Source organism: Gossypium arboreum, chromosome 5, assembly GCF_025698485.1.
Source record: "Gossypium arboreum isolate Shixiya-1 chromosome 5, ASM2569848v2, whole genome shotgun sequence".
In the NCBI taxonomy this organism is placed as follows: Eukaryota; Viridiplantae; Streptophyta; class Magnoliopsida; order Malvales; family Malvaceae; genus Gossypium; species Gossypium arboreum.
Genome location: NC_069074.1, coordinates 37,391,291 through 37,408,835, shown reverse-complemented (window position 1 = coordinate 37,408,835; position 17,545 = coordinate 37,391,291). Strand labels below are relative to the sequence as shown.

Sequence of the window (17,545 nt, the reverse complement as noted above, 5' to 3'; positions counted from 1 at the left end):
CCTGTTTCTAATGTGGTTGGTGGTGCAACAACTGGTCCCAATCCTGTAAACCCTGACCCTGACCACCACACGCTGACCTTCTTCATGCATGACATCCTAGGTGGGTCAAACCCCACTGCACTAGCAATCACCGGCATTGTCAACAACCCTGCAGTCAATGGTCAGCTCCCATTTACCAAACCAAATGGTGGCAACCTCCCACTCAACAATGGCATTTACCAAAACACTGGGAACACCGGCATTCTAAACAACAATAACCTCCCATTGCTCACTGGTCTCGGTGGCAACACTCAAGCTTTAAACAATGGCAATAACTTAAACAATGGGGCTTCCAACTTCCCTGTCCTAACTGGGGGCCAACTTCCTTCAGGGTCGGCACTGCAAAAGCTCATGTTCGGAACCATGACGGTCATGGACGACGAGCTGACTGTCGGACATGAGCTAGGGTCTGGGCTCCTAGGCAAGGCACAAGGGTTCTATGTTGCTAGCTCAATCGATGGGAACAGTCAAACCATGGCATTTACGGCCATGTTCGAGAGTGGACACTACGCTGACACCCTTAGCTTCTTTGGGGTTCATCGGGTCGGTGTATCGGAGTCTCATTTGGCCATCATGGTGGCACTGGGAAATATGTTAATGCAAAAGGTTTCGCCATTGTTAAGACCATACCAGCAAGCAATCAACAGCAGGAGACTGATGGCTTTGAGACAGTGCTGAGTTTACTGTTTATATTACCTATTAGATCTGATTTGAGAGTCAAAATTCAAAGATTTCTGATTTTTTTAATAAAAATTGTGAAATTTTATGTGATTTATTTGGAAAATTATACTGTGTTATGAATCTAACAAAAAAATGAAAAATTTAGAATTTGTTGCGTAAATTTTGAGTTGATTTATCCGGTTAAATGAATATGTAACAACCGAATTAACCAATAAAAAATCTGATTGAATTATTAAAAATTTCTTACAAAAATTTATAATGTAAAATTTAATTGGCTTAATCACAAATTTGGTCACTAATATTTACATGCTTTGTCAAAATGACCTTAATTGTATTTTCAGTCTTTTTTGCTATAAACCTTTGTTTTTTTTTCAAATTACGTTTTTTAATAGATTTGATGAAATTACCATTAAGAATTTAATGGGATGATGTGAAATTTTATATGTGAAATATTTTAATAGAATGTAATCTATATCGAAAATATTGAATGTGTGCATTCATTTTGAAACCTTTTTTTAGATAATTACGTTTATTTTCTTTAAGTTAAAAGTTATTTTTTAACTTCATGAATTATTTATTTATTTTATAATTTTTACATGTAATTATTTTATCGGGTTACCTAAATAATAGATTATATCTCATTAAAATATTTCACATATGAAATTCCACATTACCCGTTAATTTTTTAATGATACTTTCATCAAATCATTGAAAAATAAAAGCAATTTGAAATAAAGAATAAATGTTGATGACCAAAAAAGGCTAAAAAATACAATTAAAGTCATTTTGGCAAAACATGAAAAACATTAGTAGTTAAATTTACCATTAACCCAATTTAATTTTCAACTTTTCCTTAAATATTGTAAATAGAGTTAAAAGCTTTTTTTTTTAAGGATGGGTGAAGGGATCCTATTTCGGGAGTTGCATCGACAACTGTTGTGGCTAGAGAAGAACTTGGTATGTGGCGTGGAGGAGTTGGGAGAAACATTGATAGATGCAATGTTGGGCAGGTTAAACTTTGGACTATTTATGATGGACTTCTTATAACGTGGGATGCTAATTGGGTTAATATTCTGGTCGAAACAAATTGTTGTCAAACTGTGGAAGCCATTTTAGATAGGTCTTGTAGGTAATTGTACCGACCGGGACCTAACCTTGAGAATTCAAGAGATTTGTAGGAGGCAATGGAAGGTGGTCATTAAGAAGATTCCAAGAGAAATTAATAGAGCTGCTTATACGTTGGCTGGGATTATGAAAGCTTTCTCTTATGATCCAATAGTCTTTTAGGAACCTCCGGAAATAATCATGAAACATCAGCGGATAGATGCTTGGTTTTTACATGATGTTACTAGAATAATATTGTAATTATTGTTGGGTTGTTTAAAGATTTTAATCCAACTCTTTTTTAAATATTTATTGTCAAATTTAACTCTTTTTATAATATTGATGACTAAATTAAAAAATATATAAATATTAAAAAAAACTAAATTTTAGAGAAATTATAAAAATCGATTTGTGGAGAAGCTATACTCATTCCTCATTAGACTTTATCCAAACAGGCCCAAGTTTAGAAGCCCATATAATATTATAGCCCAATAAACTACAATAAAATAAACCAATTTTAACCCAATTCTTTAGAACCCTAGTCTCCTTTTAATATTAGGGTTTCATCATACTTTAAGAAAGACAGAGAGAAGCCGGCATTGCACTCACTTCTGAAGAGCAGCGGAAGAAGCAATGGGTAACTCTTCAAATACCTTTAAAATGTTCATATTTTTCTTACATTTCCTAAAATGAAACATGGATTTTTCATGTGTTTTAATCTTTGTTTCATGTTATTGTTTGTAAATCGCTTAAAAAAAACAGCGAGAATCAAGGTCCATGAGTTGAGACAGAAATCAAAAACTGAGCTTTTGGCTCAGTTGAAAGATCTCAAAGCTGAGCTCGCTCTTCTTCGTGTTGCCAAAGTTACCGGTGGTGCACCTAACAAGCTTTCCAAGATGTAATTTTCTCTCTCTGTATTGTTCTTTTTTAATCTGTTGTATGTGTTAGCTATGGATCGTAAGTTGAGGGTTAATTGGGTATATGCAAATGGAACTTGATTTCCTAGTTTATTTGGAGAAATGGGTATTCATTTGTTTCTAACAAAGGATTTTCTTGTTCGATTGGTACTTTCTTATATTGTTTTTGCTATGTAGTGAAAGTGAATTGCTGGTATCTCTGGAACAAAGTTTCCCTTCTGTATAGTTGTTAAAATGTGTTGTGATAAATAAAACGTTAAAACATTTAAGAAATTGGTTTTCATTAAGAAGCTTAATAATTTCGCTTTTATGTATGGAACAATATGTTTGAATTTATATTTATTTTAGCCATATGCCATTTTTTCTCCCTCGAATTATATCATTTGGTGACTATATGAGAAGCGAAAAGCAAAGTAGCGATATTGATTCCGATATCATTTGATTGGCAAGTTCAGCTTTTAAAGAGCTAGTTAGGCTAACGTATATGTTGGTTTTGAAACTGTACACTTTGGAGTGCATTGTATATGAGTTTCATTTTTGACTTGTTCAATATTTTGTTAGACCTTGTTGATTTGGCATGTTCCGGTTCCGGATTCATTGGCTTTGGCATGTTATTTTGATTCTTCTGTTTGTATGAATGCAGAAAGGTGGTGAGGTTGTCAATTGCTCAGGTGTTGACAGTGATCTCACAGAAGCAGAAGGCTGCACTGAGGGAGGCATATAAGAAGAAGAAGTTCTTGCCCCTTGATCTCCGTCCAAAGAAGACCAGAGCCATCAGGAGAAGGCTTACCAAGCATCAGGTACAGACATTCTTTTGATTATGCGAATATGCTTTTATTATAGCTTTTGTTGAATAAGTATTTTTTACTAAAATCCTAGTGTGAGTGTCGGGTTAAGTTCACATACCCATGTCTGAAGATGTGCTTGTTATAGGTGTCAGACATGAGTACATTAAGAAAATGAAAAGTCGGAAATCAGAATAACATAAAATCGTGCCATTTCAGCTGCCATGCAGCTTCCATCCATCTTGAATGCATAGAACTATCTGAAACATGTATTCGGGTTTAGTTTGCTTGCTATTTGTATAGCTTGTTTGGTTGTATCTGAATATCGATTTGTTTGCTTGCCCTAGGCATCGGTGAAGACAGAACGTGAAAAGAAGAAGGAAATGTACTTCCCCATGAGGAAGTATGCCATTAAGGTGTAGGATAAGATATTTGAGATTCTATTTTGAAATCCGTTTGTGTTTACTTATTTGTGAAAACCCGAGCCGTGATTTTGTTTGGTTTTTATGTTTTTGAACATTTTCCCATATGTCAAATCTAGATTTTAATCTTTTTGATGGAAGTGGTAATTAAATGAGGGACATTCTGCTTAAGAATGAAATTTAGATGGAGGTTAGAAATGAAATCCATTTATCTTTGTTTTGAAACATCTCACTAGTGTCATGCTGGGATCTTTGCTGGTCAATGCCATATTTAGGAACTTCTCCTCGGCATTCCCTGAGGTCGCTTCAGTCATGATTTTATACCCCTCCTAATTGATGTCAACGATGAAGATGGCAATGTCAATTGTTATTAAGGCGAATCTTGAGTGAGAATTTAAATGGCGATGGAATACTTTTATGGGTTGGAATGTAGTCGAGTTCAAGCTCAAGCGATAATTAACCCAATTTAGTCGTTGGATTATAAAATTTTTTCCATTTAAGGCATTTAAAAATAAACAGTTTGCAATTTGGGCACTTATGTTACATATAGTTTGTTGATTTTTGTCACTTCTAATTTGACATGTGGATCAATCATTGGATGTCATATGGTAATCTCTTTCTAAATTTTAAAATTTTATTTTATGTTCTCAAGTTATCCTTAATAATTGCTTAAGAAATTTAATTTTTTTTGATTGTATAATCTTGAATGGAAAAATCTTTTTAATTAATTAAATTAGTTGCATGTTTTTGTTTGGATAAAGAAGTGATGAAAAGAATTATGAGTTTTGTTTGGCATGACCGACAAAATTAAATAATTTAATCAATTTTAATGATTTTTTTTTGTTTTTAACTTAGTATGGAAGATTTAAGATTATATAATCAAAAGAAATTTGTGTTTTGTAGAAATTATTAAAGATAAGTTATTTGAGTTGATTTTAATTTGAAAATATAAAATAAAATTTAAAATTTTAAAAGAAGATTAAATTAATTAATTAATTTTAATATTATAATAATAAATCGGCTGACATTATAAAGGGATAATTTTTTAATAATGAAAAAAATTAGAACTTCCGGATAGGGTAAACACGCACAAGTTGACAATTTTTAATTCATTATTTTAAATTCTATTATTTTTCAATTCAATTCTTAATATATTTTTACCTCAATCAATATTTAAAAAAATATTTTTTTTGAGTTGTCAAAATGAAAGCGATGTAAAAATTAGGTGAGCAAAATGAAAGTATAAATGTGATTTGATGTGTACAATTAACCACTATTAAAGATTTAATAATTAGGTGACAAATGAAAGTGTCTTAAAAATTAGGTAACAAAATTATAAGGATTCACTCAAAATGAAAACGATATAAAAATTAGATAACGATTTATCCTTAATTTTAATTAGATCTAAATCAAATTTACAGTATTTATTAAAAATCCTTCTATTTTATTTTTTCTCAGACAACTTGGGATGCATTAATGATGCATAGAGTTGATATGCAAATAGGGCAACAAATTTAAACTATTTTTTTGTCATTTTCATCGTGTTTTAACTTTTTCATATAGTGTTTTTATCATAATTTATCATAATTACTGGAGAATAAATTTTAAATTTATTTACATAAGATATAAAAATAATTAATATTTTACATTATAATGATTTAATATAATTAAAATTATATTTATTTATAATTAATTCTTTAAACCCAGGCATAGTGAAGTAATAAAATGTCGTATATTTTAGACAATAAAACAAAATCTTTCAAATTTGATGATCATGGAACCTAATTAAAAAATTAAATTGATTGATTTAAGAATATGTATAGATCAATTGAATTAGATGATTAAACCGGTTAAATTAAATTATTTATTTTAAATATTTTTATGATTTATTTAATTAAATTAAATAGATTAATTAAAACGAAAAACTAGTGCCGTTTAACTACTGATACTTGCTAAAACTATCCTGCTAAAGTCTACCATTGCACCCTGCTTCTATCAAAGTAGTCGATTGAGGACAGAAGGAATGGAATCCATGCAGCTTGACCTCCAAGCTAAACCTTCAAGTAAAGATTTATATGTTGAGGTATGTGTTTTTTAAGTTTCAAGAAATAAAAAAAAGGAAATTATTATAATAACTGAATTAAATAATTAATTCAACAATTAATTAATTAATTAAGAAAAAAACTCACATATTTAGGTAAGGTGAAACCCGAACTTAGGACTTTAGTTTTTAGGGTTTAGTCTTACTATTGAATGAAAATCTCATTAACATGATTTTTTTATCCATTGAGTTTTATATTAAATACTGGAGAGCGTATAAAAGTATCAACTTTGATCCTTCGTAACTCACATTTTTCTTTTAACTCTAATTACACCGTAAATAGTCAGAACCATCTTATTTAGAAGAAAAGTGTTAAAAAAAAACAACAACAACAATCTCACCGTGATTAATTAGCTATACATTTAAAAATGAAAATAAATTTCACAGACAAGACTCGGAGGCAGAAGGCAGTCTAACATTACCCACACAATAGAGATTTGAAAGTTAAAAAACATTGGGAAAAATAGAGCAGAAAATGAGAGCCGCAAATTCTTACTCGACCAACATTAGTCAAGTCTTAGCATTGTCCAAATGCCATCATCTTTGGCTTACGTTTCAACGCTGTTGTTCCTTTGAAAGTTTCAAACCATTATCATCAAAAGTCAACCACATCTTGAGGCTCTTATCAGCTGATAACCTCTTAATATTGTATTTATGTTGGGTTTTTATTTTACTTCAATTTTCCAAAAATTGTTTTTTTTAATGATTGAATAATTTTCTGAAAAAAATATATATAAATGGGAGTAAACGAATTATAAAACCAATAGCTTTGGACCAGAAACTCAACTATTGTTGTTTCTTACTGACCTTGGATTCCTTTTTCATTATTCTAACGAGAATAATTGGGAATTGAAAGTTAATTATTACAAAATTATTGTTTAAATATTTTTTTGGATTAAAGTTACATAAAAAAACCTAATAAAAGAATAAGGCTTGAAAAATGGGTTGGATAAAAAATAAGGCCCATTTAAAAACTGGCCGGACCTCGGTAAGGCATTTTGGGCCGAGCCGGGTCGGGAATTCACTAAATGAAAAAAATTATTTTAATATTATTTTCTTATTATTTTTCCCTATTTGCTACTATTTTACTAGTATGTTGCTACTATTTTGTTGTTATTGTTTGGATATTATATAAAACTTATTTTATTGTTAATTTTTTATTATTTTAAAGACATTTGCTAATTTTGTTATTATTTTAGAGGCATTTGCTTATTAAATTGTATCTATTTTAGTGTTATTTAAGTATACATCTTTTTAAAATTTATTTTTAATTTGTTGAGAAATATTTATTTTGATGTTTTTAGTATTTTGATGGTTTATATATATTTTACAATTATATAAAAATAATATAAAAATTAATATGGGCTGGTCGGGTCGAGCTCGGGTTTTAACATTTTTATTCGGGCCGGGTTTAGGTAAAATTTTAGGCCTATTTTTCGAGACTGACTAGGCTTGAGCCTAAATTTTTAGTTGGGCCCGGCTCGGCCATACACACCTCTACTTACAATCCGCATATAACTCTTTTTCTTTTTCATTTGTTTATCAATAGTATAAGCATAAATCATGTATAAATTATATCCGAATTAGATATGTATATTAAACATTTTCATTATTTATAATAAAATTTTTAATCTTTTAACTTTACAAAAAATTTATTTTTGTTATTCATTTAAATTTTCGTCTGTTCAATTTACATTTAGTTGTTTAAACATCTCAAAATGGATGAAAATAGTTAGCGTTTATTACTTTTATTGATGTGGCATACCCGTGTATTGCCATGTGGTTGACATGTTAGCACTTAATTAATTTTTACAATTTCAAATTATTAAAAGATTTTTAAATAATTTAAATAATATTTAATTTTAAAAATAATTTTATAAAAATTTTGAATATTAAAAGTTAAATTAATTAAATTATGACATGTTATCCATGTGACAATCTACATGTACGTTATGTCAAGAAAGTTAAAAAATGTTATGACAAAAATACAAATTTAAAGACTAAAAAACAAAAATTAAATAGAAAGCTAAAATGTTCATTATACCTTATTTTAATCGATTTAAACTCTCCTATCATACCCAAATTTATCAAATTTAGTCTGCTCGAATGAATTGTAATTTATTAATTTTAAAAAAATTAAAGTTATTCAAATTTAATTATAAAAATATTTTATTTTTAATATTAAATGAATAGTAATTTTAGGATGGCCAAAAAGTAGGTCCGAGGATAGCTATGCTTCACTAGACCTGTTCCTCGATCGGACTACCCGTCCAGGCCTAAAGGCTCGCTCAAAATTTGAGAGGGTTTGGAAAAAAAAATATTAGGCTCGAAAAATGGGATTGGTCAAAAAAATTAGGCCTATCTAAAATATAGGCCGGGATTGAACTTGAACATTCAAGGCTCGAGCCCGGCCCGACCTGACTTGCTTTTGAGTTTGTAATACTTTATATTATGTTATTTTTATAAATTATATAATTTAGAACATATTAAAAAAATAAACCTATACTAAATAAATAATACTCTCTAATGTAAACATTAAAATAATTTTAAGATAGACTATAAATAATTTCAATAAATAAAAATATATAAAATTATTAAAGATTACAATAATATAATATAAATATTTTTTAAAAATAAAAAATATAGGTAAGTTTAAAATAATATTTTACAAATATAAATAAATTTAGATAAAATTAATTGGGAGCGAGCCAAACTCATTCACTCTAGACTTATGTTTAAAAGGATTGGGGACATATCATACTTTGCATCCAATTAAACCGAACTTCCGTCAATTCCCTTTGAGTTTCATTTTAGCAAATGTATTCCATTAGATGAAATATTTTAGCAAATTTTCTTTATATTATTTTATTTTAAAATAAAGTAATTTTAATTTAATATAATTAATAATTTTATTATCATATAATGAATGAATATAATAACTAATCACGCCACTGTTGTTGAAAATATGCAAGATATCTCAAGCATTCAACACGGAATTAAATCAACGGTAAACATGCTGCTCCATTCCTCTATTTATTCCTTCTCCTCCCAAATCCAAATTTAGCACCAATCTCTCTCTTATACCTTGGAAGCTTCAACCATGGTGTCTTTTCACACTTCAAACAACACCTTGTCTCCCACTTCCACTTCTTCACTTCCAACCTCCCCTACATCTTCAATGGTGGAACAAACCATTCAAAATGCCGAATCAATCATCAAAAAATGGGACCTAAACTCTTCCTCATTAATCTCAATCACCCCTCTCTTTCACCGTAACAGAAAAGAAGCTAAAGAGTACCTCAAATGCGTTATGGATCTTCGTGGAACCATGCATTTTCTAGTTTCTCAAAATTCGGCTCCCCATAAGCTCGTCATCGCTCAAACCCTCATGCAAATCGCCATGAAAAGGCTTGAAAAAGAGTTTTATCAGATACTATCGTCCAACCGTGAGCGGCTCGATCCCGAATCGGTCTCGACGAGTCTGTCATCCGATGGTTCGGCCAGTTTTGATGTCGAAGAAGATGAGGCTGATCAGCTGAAAATAGCTGGCGAGTCTATCAGCGAAGTGGAGAGGGTCTCGGCGTTAGCAATGGCGGATTTGAAAGCCATTGCTGAGTGCATGAGCAGTTCTGGCTATGGCAAAGAGTGCGCCCACATTTACAAATTGTTCAGAAAATCGATAGTGGATCGAGGATTGTATCTTCTTGGCATTGAAAAGTTCAAATCTTCCCTAATCATCAAAATGGATAGAGAATATCTCCATCTTACAATCAAGAACTGGTTGAATGCAGTCAAGATCGCTGTGAAATCACTCTTCAATGGCGAAAAAATTCTCTGTGATCATGTTTTCTCGGCATCTCAAACTATAAGAGACGCTTGTTTCGCTGAAATAACTACGGAAGGAGCCAAGAATCTCTTCAAGCTCCCCGAACTCATCGCCAAGAATAAGAACTCACAGCCGGATAGAATCTTCCGGCTACTCGAACTCCACGGAGCGATCTCCGAACTCCGGCCGGATATCGAGTCGATATTCAACGTTGAATTGACTTCAGCCATTAAACTCCAGGCCCTTTCATCACTGCAAGAAGTTGGTGGCTCGGTTAAAACATTGCTCACGAACTTCGGATCATCAATCCGAAAAGACTCATCCAAAACACCGGTTCCCGGCGGAGGAATTCATCCCCTCGCTCAATCCACGATGAGTTACTTATCTTCCCTGTCGGATTATGATCGGATTCTCTCCGATATCATATCGATTCATCCACCGATCGACAACGTACTATTTCCGGAATCTTACTTTAACGATCCCACCGTCATCGAAGCTCCGAAGCAAGCCGCTTCTGTCCATCTTGCATGGTTAATATTGATCCTTTTATGCAAGATTGACAGTAAAGCACAACTATACGAAGATTTGTCACTTTCATATCTTTTCTTAGCAAACAATCTTCAGTTCATCATCAATCAAGTTCAGACAAGTACCCTCAAACATCTCCTAGGTCATCAATGGTTGTTCCGACATACTCAGAAGATCAAACAATATGCTTTGAGCTACGAATCAGTTGCTTGGAATCGGGTTTTCGAATCTTTGCCCGAAAGAACAACATCAGAGTTGTCGTACGAAGCAGTAAAAGACTGTTTCAAAAGATTCAATGCTGCTTTCGAACAAGTTTATGTGAAACAGATTTCGTGGATCGTACCCGATGGGAAGTTAAGAGATGAATTGAAGGTTTCGATTGCCGGAAAACTTGTGCCGGTTTATAGAGAATTCTACGAAACGTTTTCGACCAAATTGAATGCGGATTTCGTGAGGATTTCGCCTGATGATTTGGGGAATTACTTGTCGGATTTGTTCCATGGAACCCGGATTTCGTCGAGTTCTTTGTTATCATCTTCGTCTCATTCAAAGGGTTGTCTTCTTCGATGAATGCTACAATTCAAGAACTGTGAATTCAATGTCTGGTTTACAAAATCTATGCAATTCGTTTCCTTCTTGATGTTTGCTTTTAATTTATTGTTTTAGAGATTCAGATTGGTAAGTTTGAAATGTTTAATTGTATGATCAAAGGATGATGAAGTATGAACAGAATTACAGAACTTTGGATGAATTTGAAAATTTTTTTTACCATAAATTCCTTGGTTGTGTTTGGTATAATACAAGTACCCAAACTCAAATTTTACCATTAATATATAATCTAGAAAAAAAGTTATTATTGTTGAAATTTAACCATTAAAACTTAAAACTTGGACACCGAAGGCCTGAAACTTAGAATGGAAAGAAAAAGAGCAGATAAACCAAAATAGATATACAATAGTTTTAGCCTTGCACAGGTTTATAAGTGTAGGTTTTATAATCTAACGTACTAAACCAAAATCAGATAAGAAGGTTCAAATCATATCCTCCTTCCCCTCCACAAATTTCAATGATGAAAAAGACACTGATAAATGACGAAGGGTTACACTTACAATTGAAGGTAATGTTGATCAACTCTTTATTTATTTATTTATTTATAATTTTCTTTATAAAAATACAAAAATAAAAAAGCATGTTAAAAGTAGACGTCTCAAAATAATGATAGGATTAAAGGTGAATTAAAGTGGGCATCTGATATCGACACAATGGACAAAGATGACTAATTTTCAACCATTTAATAATGCAACCATCATGGTAACCATGACCGCAAGGCATCGAAGCAATCTCCTTGCCTTTCACAAACTCCTCCAAGCAAATGGCGCATTCATCCTCCCTCTTCGTCATTAGATCCCATTTAACCCTTTCCAAACCTTTAATCGATGACCTACTTGCTGGCGTAAAGTTGATTTCAGTGTTCATCAATGATTCGTCAATCAACTCGTCATCATAATTAATATCATCCTCCTCGATGATGTTCACATCAACAATTATTTCCACAACCACATTCATATTTATTACTTTAAGCCCAAGGTTCATTGGGTTGCTATTTGCATCCCTTGCAAAACGTAAAATAGGAGGAAAGACGGCGGACTCGATGAATTCTGGAGAAGCTCTCGAATCAAGAACCATGCAAAGAATGATGTCTCGATGATGTTGGTCGGATAAAAACATGTCTCGACCAAAAACCAGGGTTTGATTAAAGATATCTAGGGTGGTTTCGACATTGAGAGATGAAATATAACGAAACTCTGTATTGATTTTGAAAACATTATCACTGAATTCTTCTAAGTTAGGCTCGTTTTCTTGCCTAATGTTCACGTTGTAACAGAAAGCCATGGCAATGTTTTATATATTTTTTTTCTGTGTTATGATATGATTTTATAAGCAAAGAAATAATACATTTATAGATATGTGTTTTAGTTCTAGTCTTATTAGGAATCTAATACAGAGGTGGCGTTGGAATTCAACAATGTTTTTATATAATTTTAAAAAATATTATAAATATTTAAGTGATAAATAATAAATTAGATACCCTATCATTATCTACAAATTCAAATATTTAAATAATATCCAAATTTATTATCATAAAAGTAAAAGAATATTGAAGGTTCATTACCATCGTAATTTACATTAAACATGTTTTGGATTTGTTAAACTGAAAACATTTTCTCTTGTACATAAATTTACAGTGATACCACATTTTGAACTGAAAAAGCACTTCCTGTATGAAATCAATTGAAAAGAAGATGATAGCTTTAAGATTGAGCCAAGTCTTTCCGTCATTCGTGGCGTTTCTTCTCTTTCTTGAAAGCATTGAAGAGGTCGATGCCGAGGAAAACATTAAGCAAATTCATTCCTGCCATTCCGAGCATGGCAAGTGGCCATTCCATACCCTTTTCGAACTTGGAAGCATCTTTGATTAGCTTTCCGCTTATCAGAATGTGTGATACGAGTCTAGTGAAAACAAACATGATCCAATTAAGAATCCATTCAACCTCCACGACTCGGCTCTCGGCATCACCAACACCGGCCATCCGCCTCAATTTCCTCACATGTAGAAAGACGAAAATGCAGCGCTGCAACATCGGAACAAAAGGTTAACCTTTTAGCATTCCACAACAACGTCAACAACCTTGCTACCATTGCAATTAATAAAACCTAAAACTTCTCCCAATCTAAACATGATTTTCAGAAAAAACCAATTTGGTCGCTTACAGTGCTTTTCATATATCATAAACATCAATGTAACAATGATGCACACCTCAACCCAATTCTTTAAAAAGAGAGGGTGAAAGTTTTCACACGGACACTGATAGAGATGATAATGCGTGCATAATAAAATTAAAATATATAATAAGATTAAAAATATGTATAAAAATAATGTATTTAGAATGCATTGGTGCATTTATAAATAACATACAATAAATAATAAAATATAAGTTTTGAAACTAATAATTATAACAACACATATGTATAATATGTACGAACTTAAAATAAAAATAAATTAAATTGTGAGTAAAAGAAAGTTTAAATAGATAAATACATCATATTAAGAATATTAAATACACTTCAATTGTTTATTGTAACATGTCTCTTTTCTTGAATTGGTAAATTAACTCAATTGATGACATTAGCAATAAGATTATGACATATTCATGATGTAGGTAAAAATAATTATATCATATATTTTTAAGAATTCACGTAAAAACTAAATGTTACTTTAGTTGGGATGGTAAAGTTAGCAGAGTATCTGTTTGGTGTTTAGGGTTTAAATCCCATCATGAATATGGAATTTTTTTTAAGATTTTATATAAAAGAAAAAATACCCTTAAATTAATATTTTTTACTTTGTTAGAATAAAGACATTTTGGTAATTTAACAATTGAATTGAGACCCGGTTATGAGTGACACCAATTTGGTCATGATCATTATATATAATTAGAAATCTATCACATGCGTATGCGTGTGAAAACTACAAATTGGTGATAGAAAACATTTTATGTTAAAAGTTAATTATTTAAAAGTTTACTCAAGAACTATTAATGGTGTAGTGGTAAATAATTTGTTTAGAAATTCATTAAACACGATTTAAATCCTAGATATGTTATTTTTAATTTTTGATTTTAAAATTACATAAAAGTATGAAAAACAAAATGCCACAAGAATGATAAGAATAATCATTTAAAAAAAGGTATATTAATCATTTTTATTCGAGTTGGTATCCGATTAATCAAGATTTAAAAAACAAAAAAGCATGAAAACCAAAATGTCAGATAAGAATAATCATTTAAAAATATATATTACCCAAAAATGGCAACAATTTGCCAACCTCATTTTATGTCTAAGTTGACATAATTTTTTTATTAAGTATACCATGGTCACTTCAACTTAAGGGATAATCAGGAATGAATAATAAAATTTGATTGTGAATATTAGAATATTGACTTGTTATTGTGTTTTGAAATAAAAATCATGGGGCCTTTTCATTTTCACCCAATTAAAGAGCCTAAGGCACAGTTTGCTTTCCAGCCCAATGGATTATTAAAGCCAGTAGATTCAAGTCCACAACTTCAATGTTCTTAATTAAGTTCAATTTTCACTAAGGGTAAACTAGATCTAAAGTAATTAAATTATTAATAAGTTTACGTTTCAATTATTTTAACTTTTAAAAGTTATAAAATGATCATTAACTATTTGAAATTTTTTATGTAAGTAACTGGATGGTTATGTTTGTTTTCTTAAAAGTTCAACTAGCGAGCTCCAATTAATAATTTGATGATTGATACAGTGGATCAATACTCATCAACGAGTCTAAGAACATATCTTAGGTCCAAGTAATCTGATGGTTAATGTTAGAGATCAAAGAAGAAATTTATTTAGATTTTAGTTCGAGATTCTTGACGTTAAACATTATTTCTTGAAAATATTGAACTATAGAAGAGAAGAGAAGAGAAGGGAAATGAGAGCTTTCAATTAGTGCGAATGGAGAATGCCATATAGCAGCGATTTTAACAATTTAATGATTTAACTGAAAACTTTTGAATAATTCAACAACTCTTTTGTAACTTTTTAAAATTAAGTGATCAAAATGTGAACTTACTAATAATTTAATGGCCTTAAGTGTAATTTACCTTTTTATTAAATCATTTGGGTCCAAGTCTAAGGCTTTTAATATAATTAAAGGGTTACATCCATATTGTTACATTAATGAAATATTTGTACAAACAACATCGTTAATATATCTTCAAAGTGAAATACATTCTTGCAAAAATCAGGTTTAGCAGCCCTTTTTTTTTTTTTTAATTTCTTTCTAATAAACATTCATGGAAATCGCAGCCTTAGTGGTTAACCAACATCAAATTAGCCTTTTCATTTGCTTTTCTTTGGGTTTAACGTTTAATCTAATAAAAAGTTTAGGGTTTAGTTTATAGATTGATAAAATTAAACACTGTTAAAGTAAAGAAAAGCAGCCACCTGAAAAGCTGTTAGACTACACATGGAAGATCTTCACTTATATATATTTATTGTACACTGTGTTTCCTTTTTCTCAACTTGGTTAGGTTTAAAGAGGAAGACAGGTTGATTAATGGAATCAATGTCATGATTACTTCTGCCATCATATGATTAGCTAATTGAAATTATATTTATGTTTTTGCTTTAGTTTATGATTTTACTGGAAAAGCATGGCGGCTTCCACATCATTGATGGAACTCAATATTTATTTACCATCTTTACATTTGAGCAAATGGAAAAGATCATGGTATCTTCAATGCTCTCAATTTGCTATTTTATATGCTGCTTGTGATCATAGGTTGGCGGCAATAAAATCAGGTGGTACACATGGTATTCTAGCATCACGCCCGTCCAAAATGATTGATAAGGAGATTGGAATATTTATATAAAGGGTGATTGGTAAACAGAGTCTTGGACTTTTTAATTAATTTGAGCACAAATGGAAAATTGAGTAGTTAAACTCTTAAATTGTATTGTTTGATGAATGGAGGTTTGTAAGAGCTTGTTGAATTAAAATCTCCAAATAAAAAGCACAGATTCAAATAAAAATCTCCAAATTGAGAAGGCTAAGTACGGATTCTAAGCCTCAAGAACCCTTTTTGGGGAATTTTGACAATCTTCGGCTAGATAGATTTATTGTCTCATGATTTTTGGGGAAAAATAAATAAATACAATGGGAATGGAATTTTTATTTAAATGGAATTTTTATTTAAAGAAAATATGGAAAGAATAAAAAGACTAGATTTATGGGAGAGAGAGTGTTTATAGCAAAAGATGGACGAAATTTGTATCACTTTATCCCTTATTTATAGTACTAAGAAACCTAGCCTATTCCTAATTAAATTTTAAAAGGTAAATACAAATAAATAAAGATAATTAAAAATAAATAAAAATAAATCCTAAAATTAAATCTAAATAATAATCCTTAATAATTATCCTAATATAATTAAACATTAAATAGAGTCTTGTGCTATAAAATCTCTTCTTTTACACTTTTGCCCTTATGTCTTCTATACTTGCATTTTTGGCACCACTTTTTTCCCTATGTCGCATGTTGGCCCACTGTATCTTCAAATTTGCACTTTTTGCCCTTAAATTTTCTTTTGCCTCCAATTTAGTCCCTGAAAGATAAAGACCATAAATAACTCAAATTAGTAGGGTCATACTCAAAATAAACATGCAATTAGCACATAAAAATATGTTGTTCTAGAGTATTATCAAATTCCCCCTACTTAGCCCATGCTTGCCCTCAAGTATGGTTCCTATCCAATATGAAGTTTAGAAATTGCCATGAAAGAAGTACCACTTCAAAGTTTTATAAAAACTAGCCAAAATGCATATGAAAAATAAAGAGAACCCTTAGCTTGCTTTAAGTAAAATTGAAAAAGTATTCCAATTAACACACACAAAAATTAAGATCGACTTGGATTATTTCATGAAAATTAGGTAATTTACCAAACCTATCAAGACACCCTATTTGTTTCTACCTTTAGACCCCACATTTTATTAATACATCTATCTTTTTTCTATTTATTTTTTTATTTTTTAATTAATTAATTAATTTATTGTTGCTTAAGAATATATTGAACCTTTTGAAGCGAAGAGAGATGATAGCCAAGCACCCCACCCCAGTTACTCAACCCAACATACTCCTAATTTTTATTTTTCTTAAGAATATATCGAACCTTTTGGCACGAAGAGAGATGACAGCTAAGCACCTCATCCCGGTTACTCAGCCCAGCACATTCTTCAAAATTAATTCCGGTTAGCGGAGTTTTACCTTACAAGTCACACAACCTTTTGACGCGAAATAGGATGACAACCCAAGCATTCTACCCCAGTTACTTAGATGGTAACATCTTAAGCTGCACTCATAACCACAGAAACATTATTATTATTAAATGAAATTTTAATTTTAGAGGACTTAGGAGCAACAATCAAGTGTCAAAAATAAGTTTCAACAATCACCTTAATAGTGATCATGAACATATTTTAAGCATGCAATTGTATTAAGTGTCCTTTTTTCATTTAGACTTAATCAAATTTACTAAAACAAAATAGGGTTAACGCTA

At 30.9% G+C, this 17,545-nt stretch overlaps 3 protein-coding genes and 1 pseudogene across 3 annotated transcripts; 3 read left to right on the top strand and 1 right to left on the bottom strand.

The window, feature by feature from the left end:
- Positions 1–18: 18 nt before the first annotated feature.
- On the top strand, positions 19–823 carry LOC108452737 (dirigent protein 25-like; annotated as a pseudogene).
- A 1,503-nt stretch (positions 824–2,326) lies between these two features.
- Positions 2,327–4,173, top strand: LOC108450422 (60S ribosomal protein L35-like). Its single transcript, XM_017748041.2, has 4 exons — positions 2,327–2,461; positions 2,587–2,722; positions 3,385–3,541; positions 3,874–4,173. Exons 1-4 carry the CDS (start codon positions 2,458–2,460, stop codon positions 3,946–3,948), a joined length of 372 nt encoding a protein of 123 aa, XP_017603530.1. The 5' UTR covers positions 2,327–2,457; the 3' UTR covers positions 3,949–4,173.
- A 4,845-nt stretch (positions 4,174–9,018) lies between these two features.
- LOC108452476 (exocyst complex component EXO70H1) lies at positions 9,019–11,178 on the top strand. Its single transcript, XM_017750271.2, has one exon. The coding sequence runs from the start codon at positions 9,150–9,152 to the stop codon at positions 10,971–10,973; it is 1,824 nt and encodes a 607-aa protein (XP_017605760.1). The 5' UTR covers positions 9,019–9,149; the 3' UTR covers positions 10,974–11,178.
- A 449-nt stretch (positions 11,179–11,627) lies between these two features.
- Positions 11,628–12,296, bottom strand: LOC108451679 (probable E3 ubiquitin-protein ligase RHG1A). The gene has a single exon (XM_017749339.1). It carries the CDS (start codon positions 12,294–12,296, stop codon positions 11,628–11,630), a length of 669 nt encoding a protein of 222 aa, XP_017604828.1.
- Between the last annotated feature and the right edge of the window lie 5,249 nt (positions 12,297–17,545).

Coding starts and splice junctions, on each gene's coding strand:
- LOC108450422 (XM_017748041.2), top strand. Junction 2,723..3,384: donor CCTAACAAGCTTTCCAAGAT/GTAATTTTCTCT, acceptor GTATGAATGCAG/AAAGGTGGTGAGGTTGTCAA. Junction 3,542..3,873: donor GAAGGCTTACCAAGCATCAG/GTACAGACATTC, acceptor TGCTTGCCCTAG/GCATCGGTGAAGACAGAACG.
- LOC108451679 (XM_017749339.1), bottom strand. CDS start 12,296: ATGGCTTTCTGTTACAACGTGAACATTAGGCAAGAAAACGAGCCTAAC.
- LOC108452476 (XM_017750271.2), top strand. CDS start 9,150: ATGGTGTCTTTTCACACTTCAAACAACACCTTGTCTCCCACTTCCACT.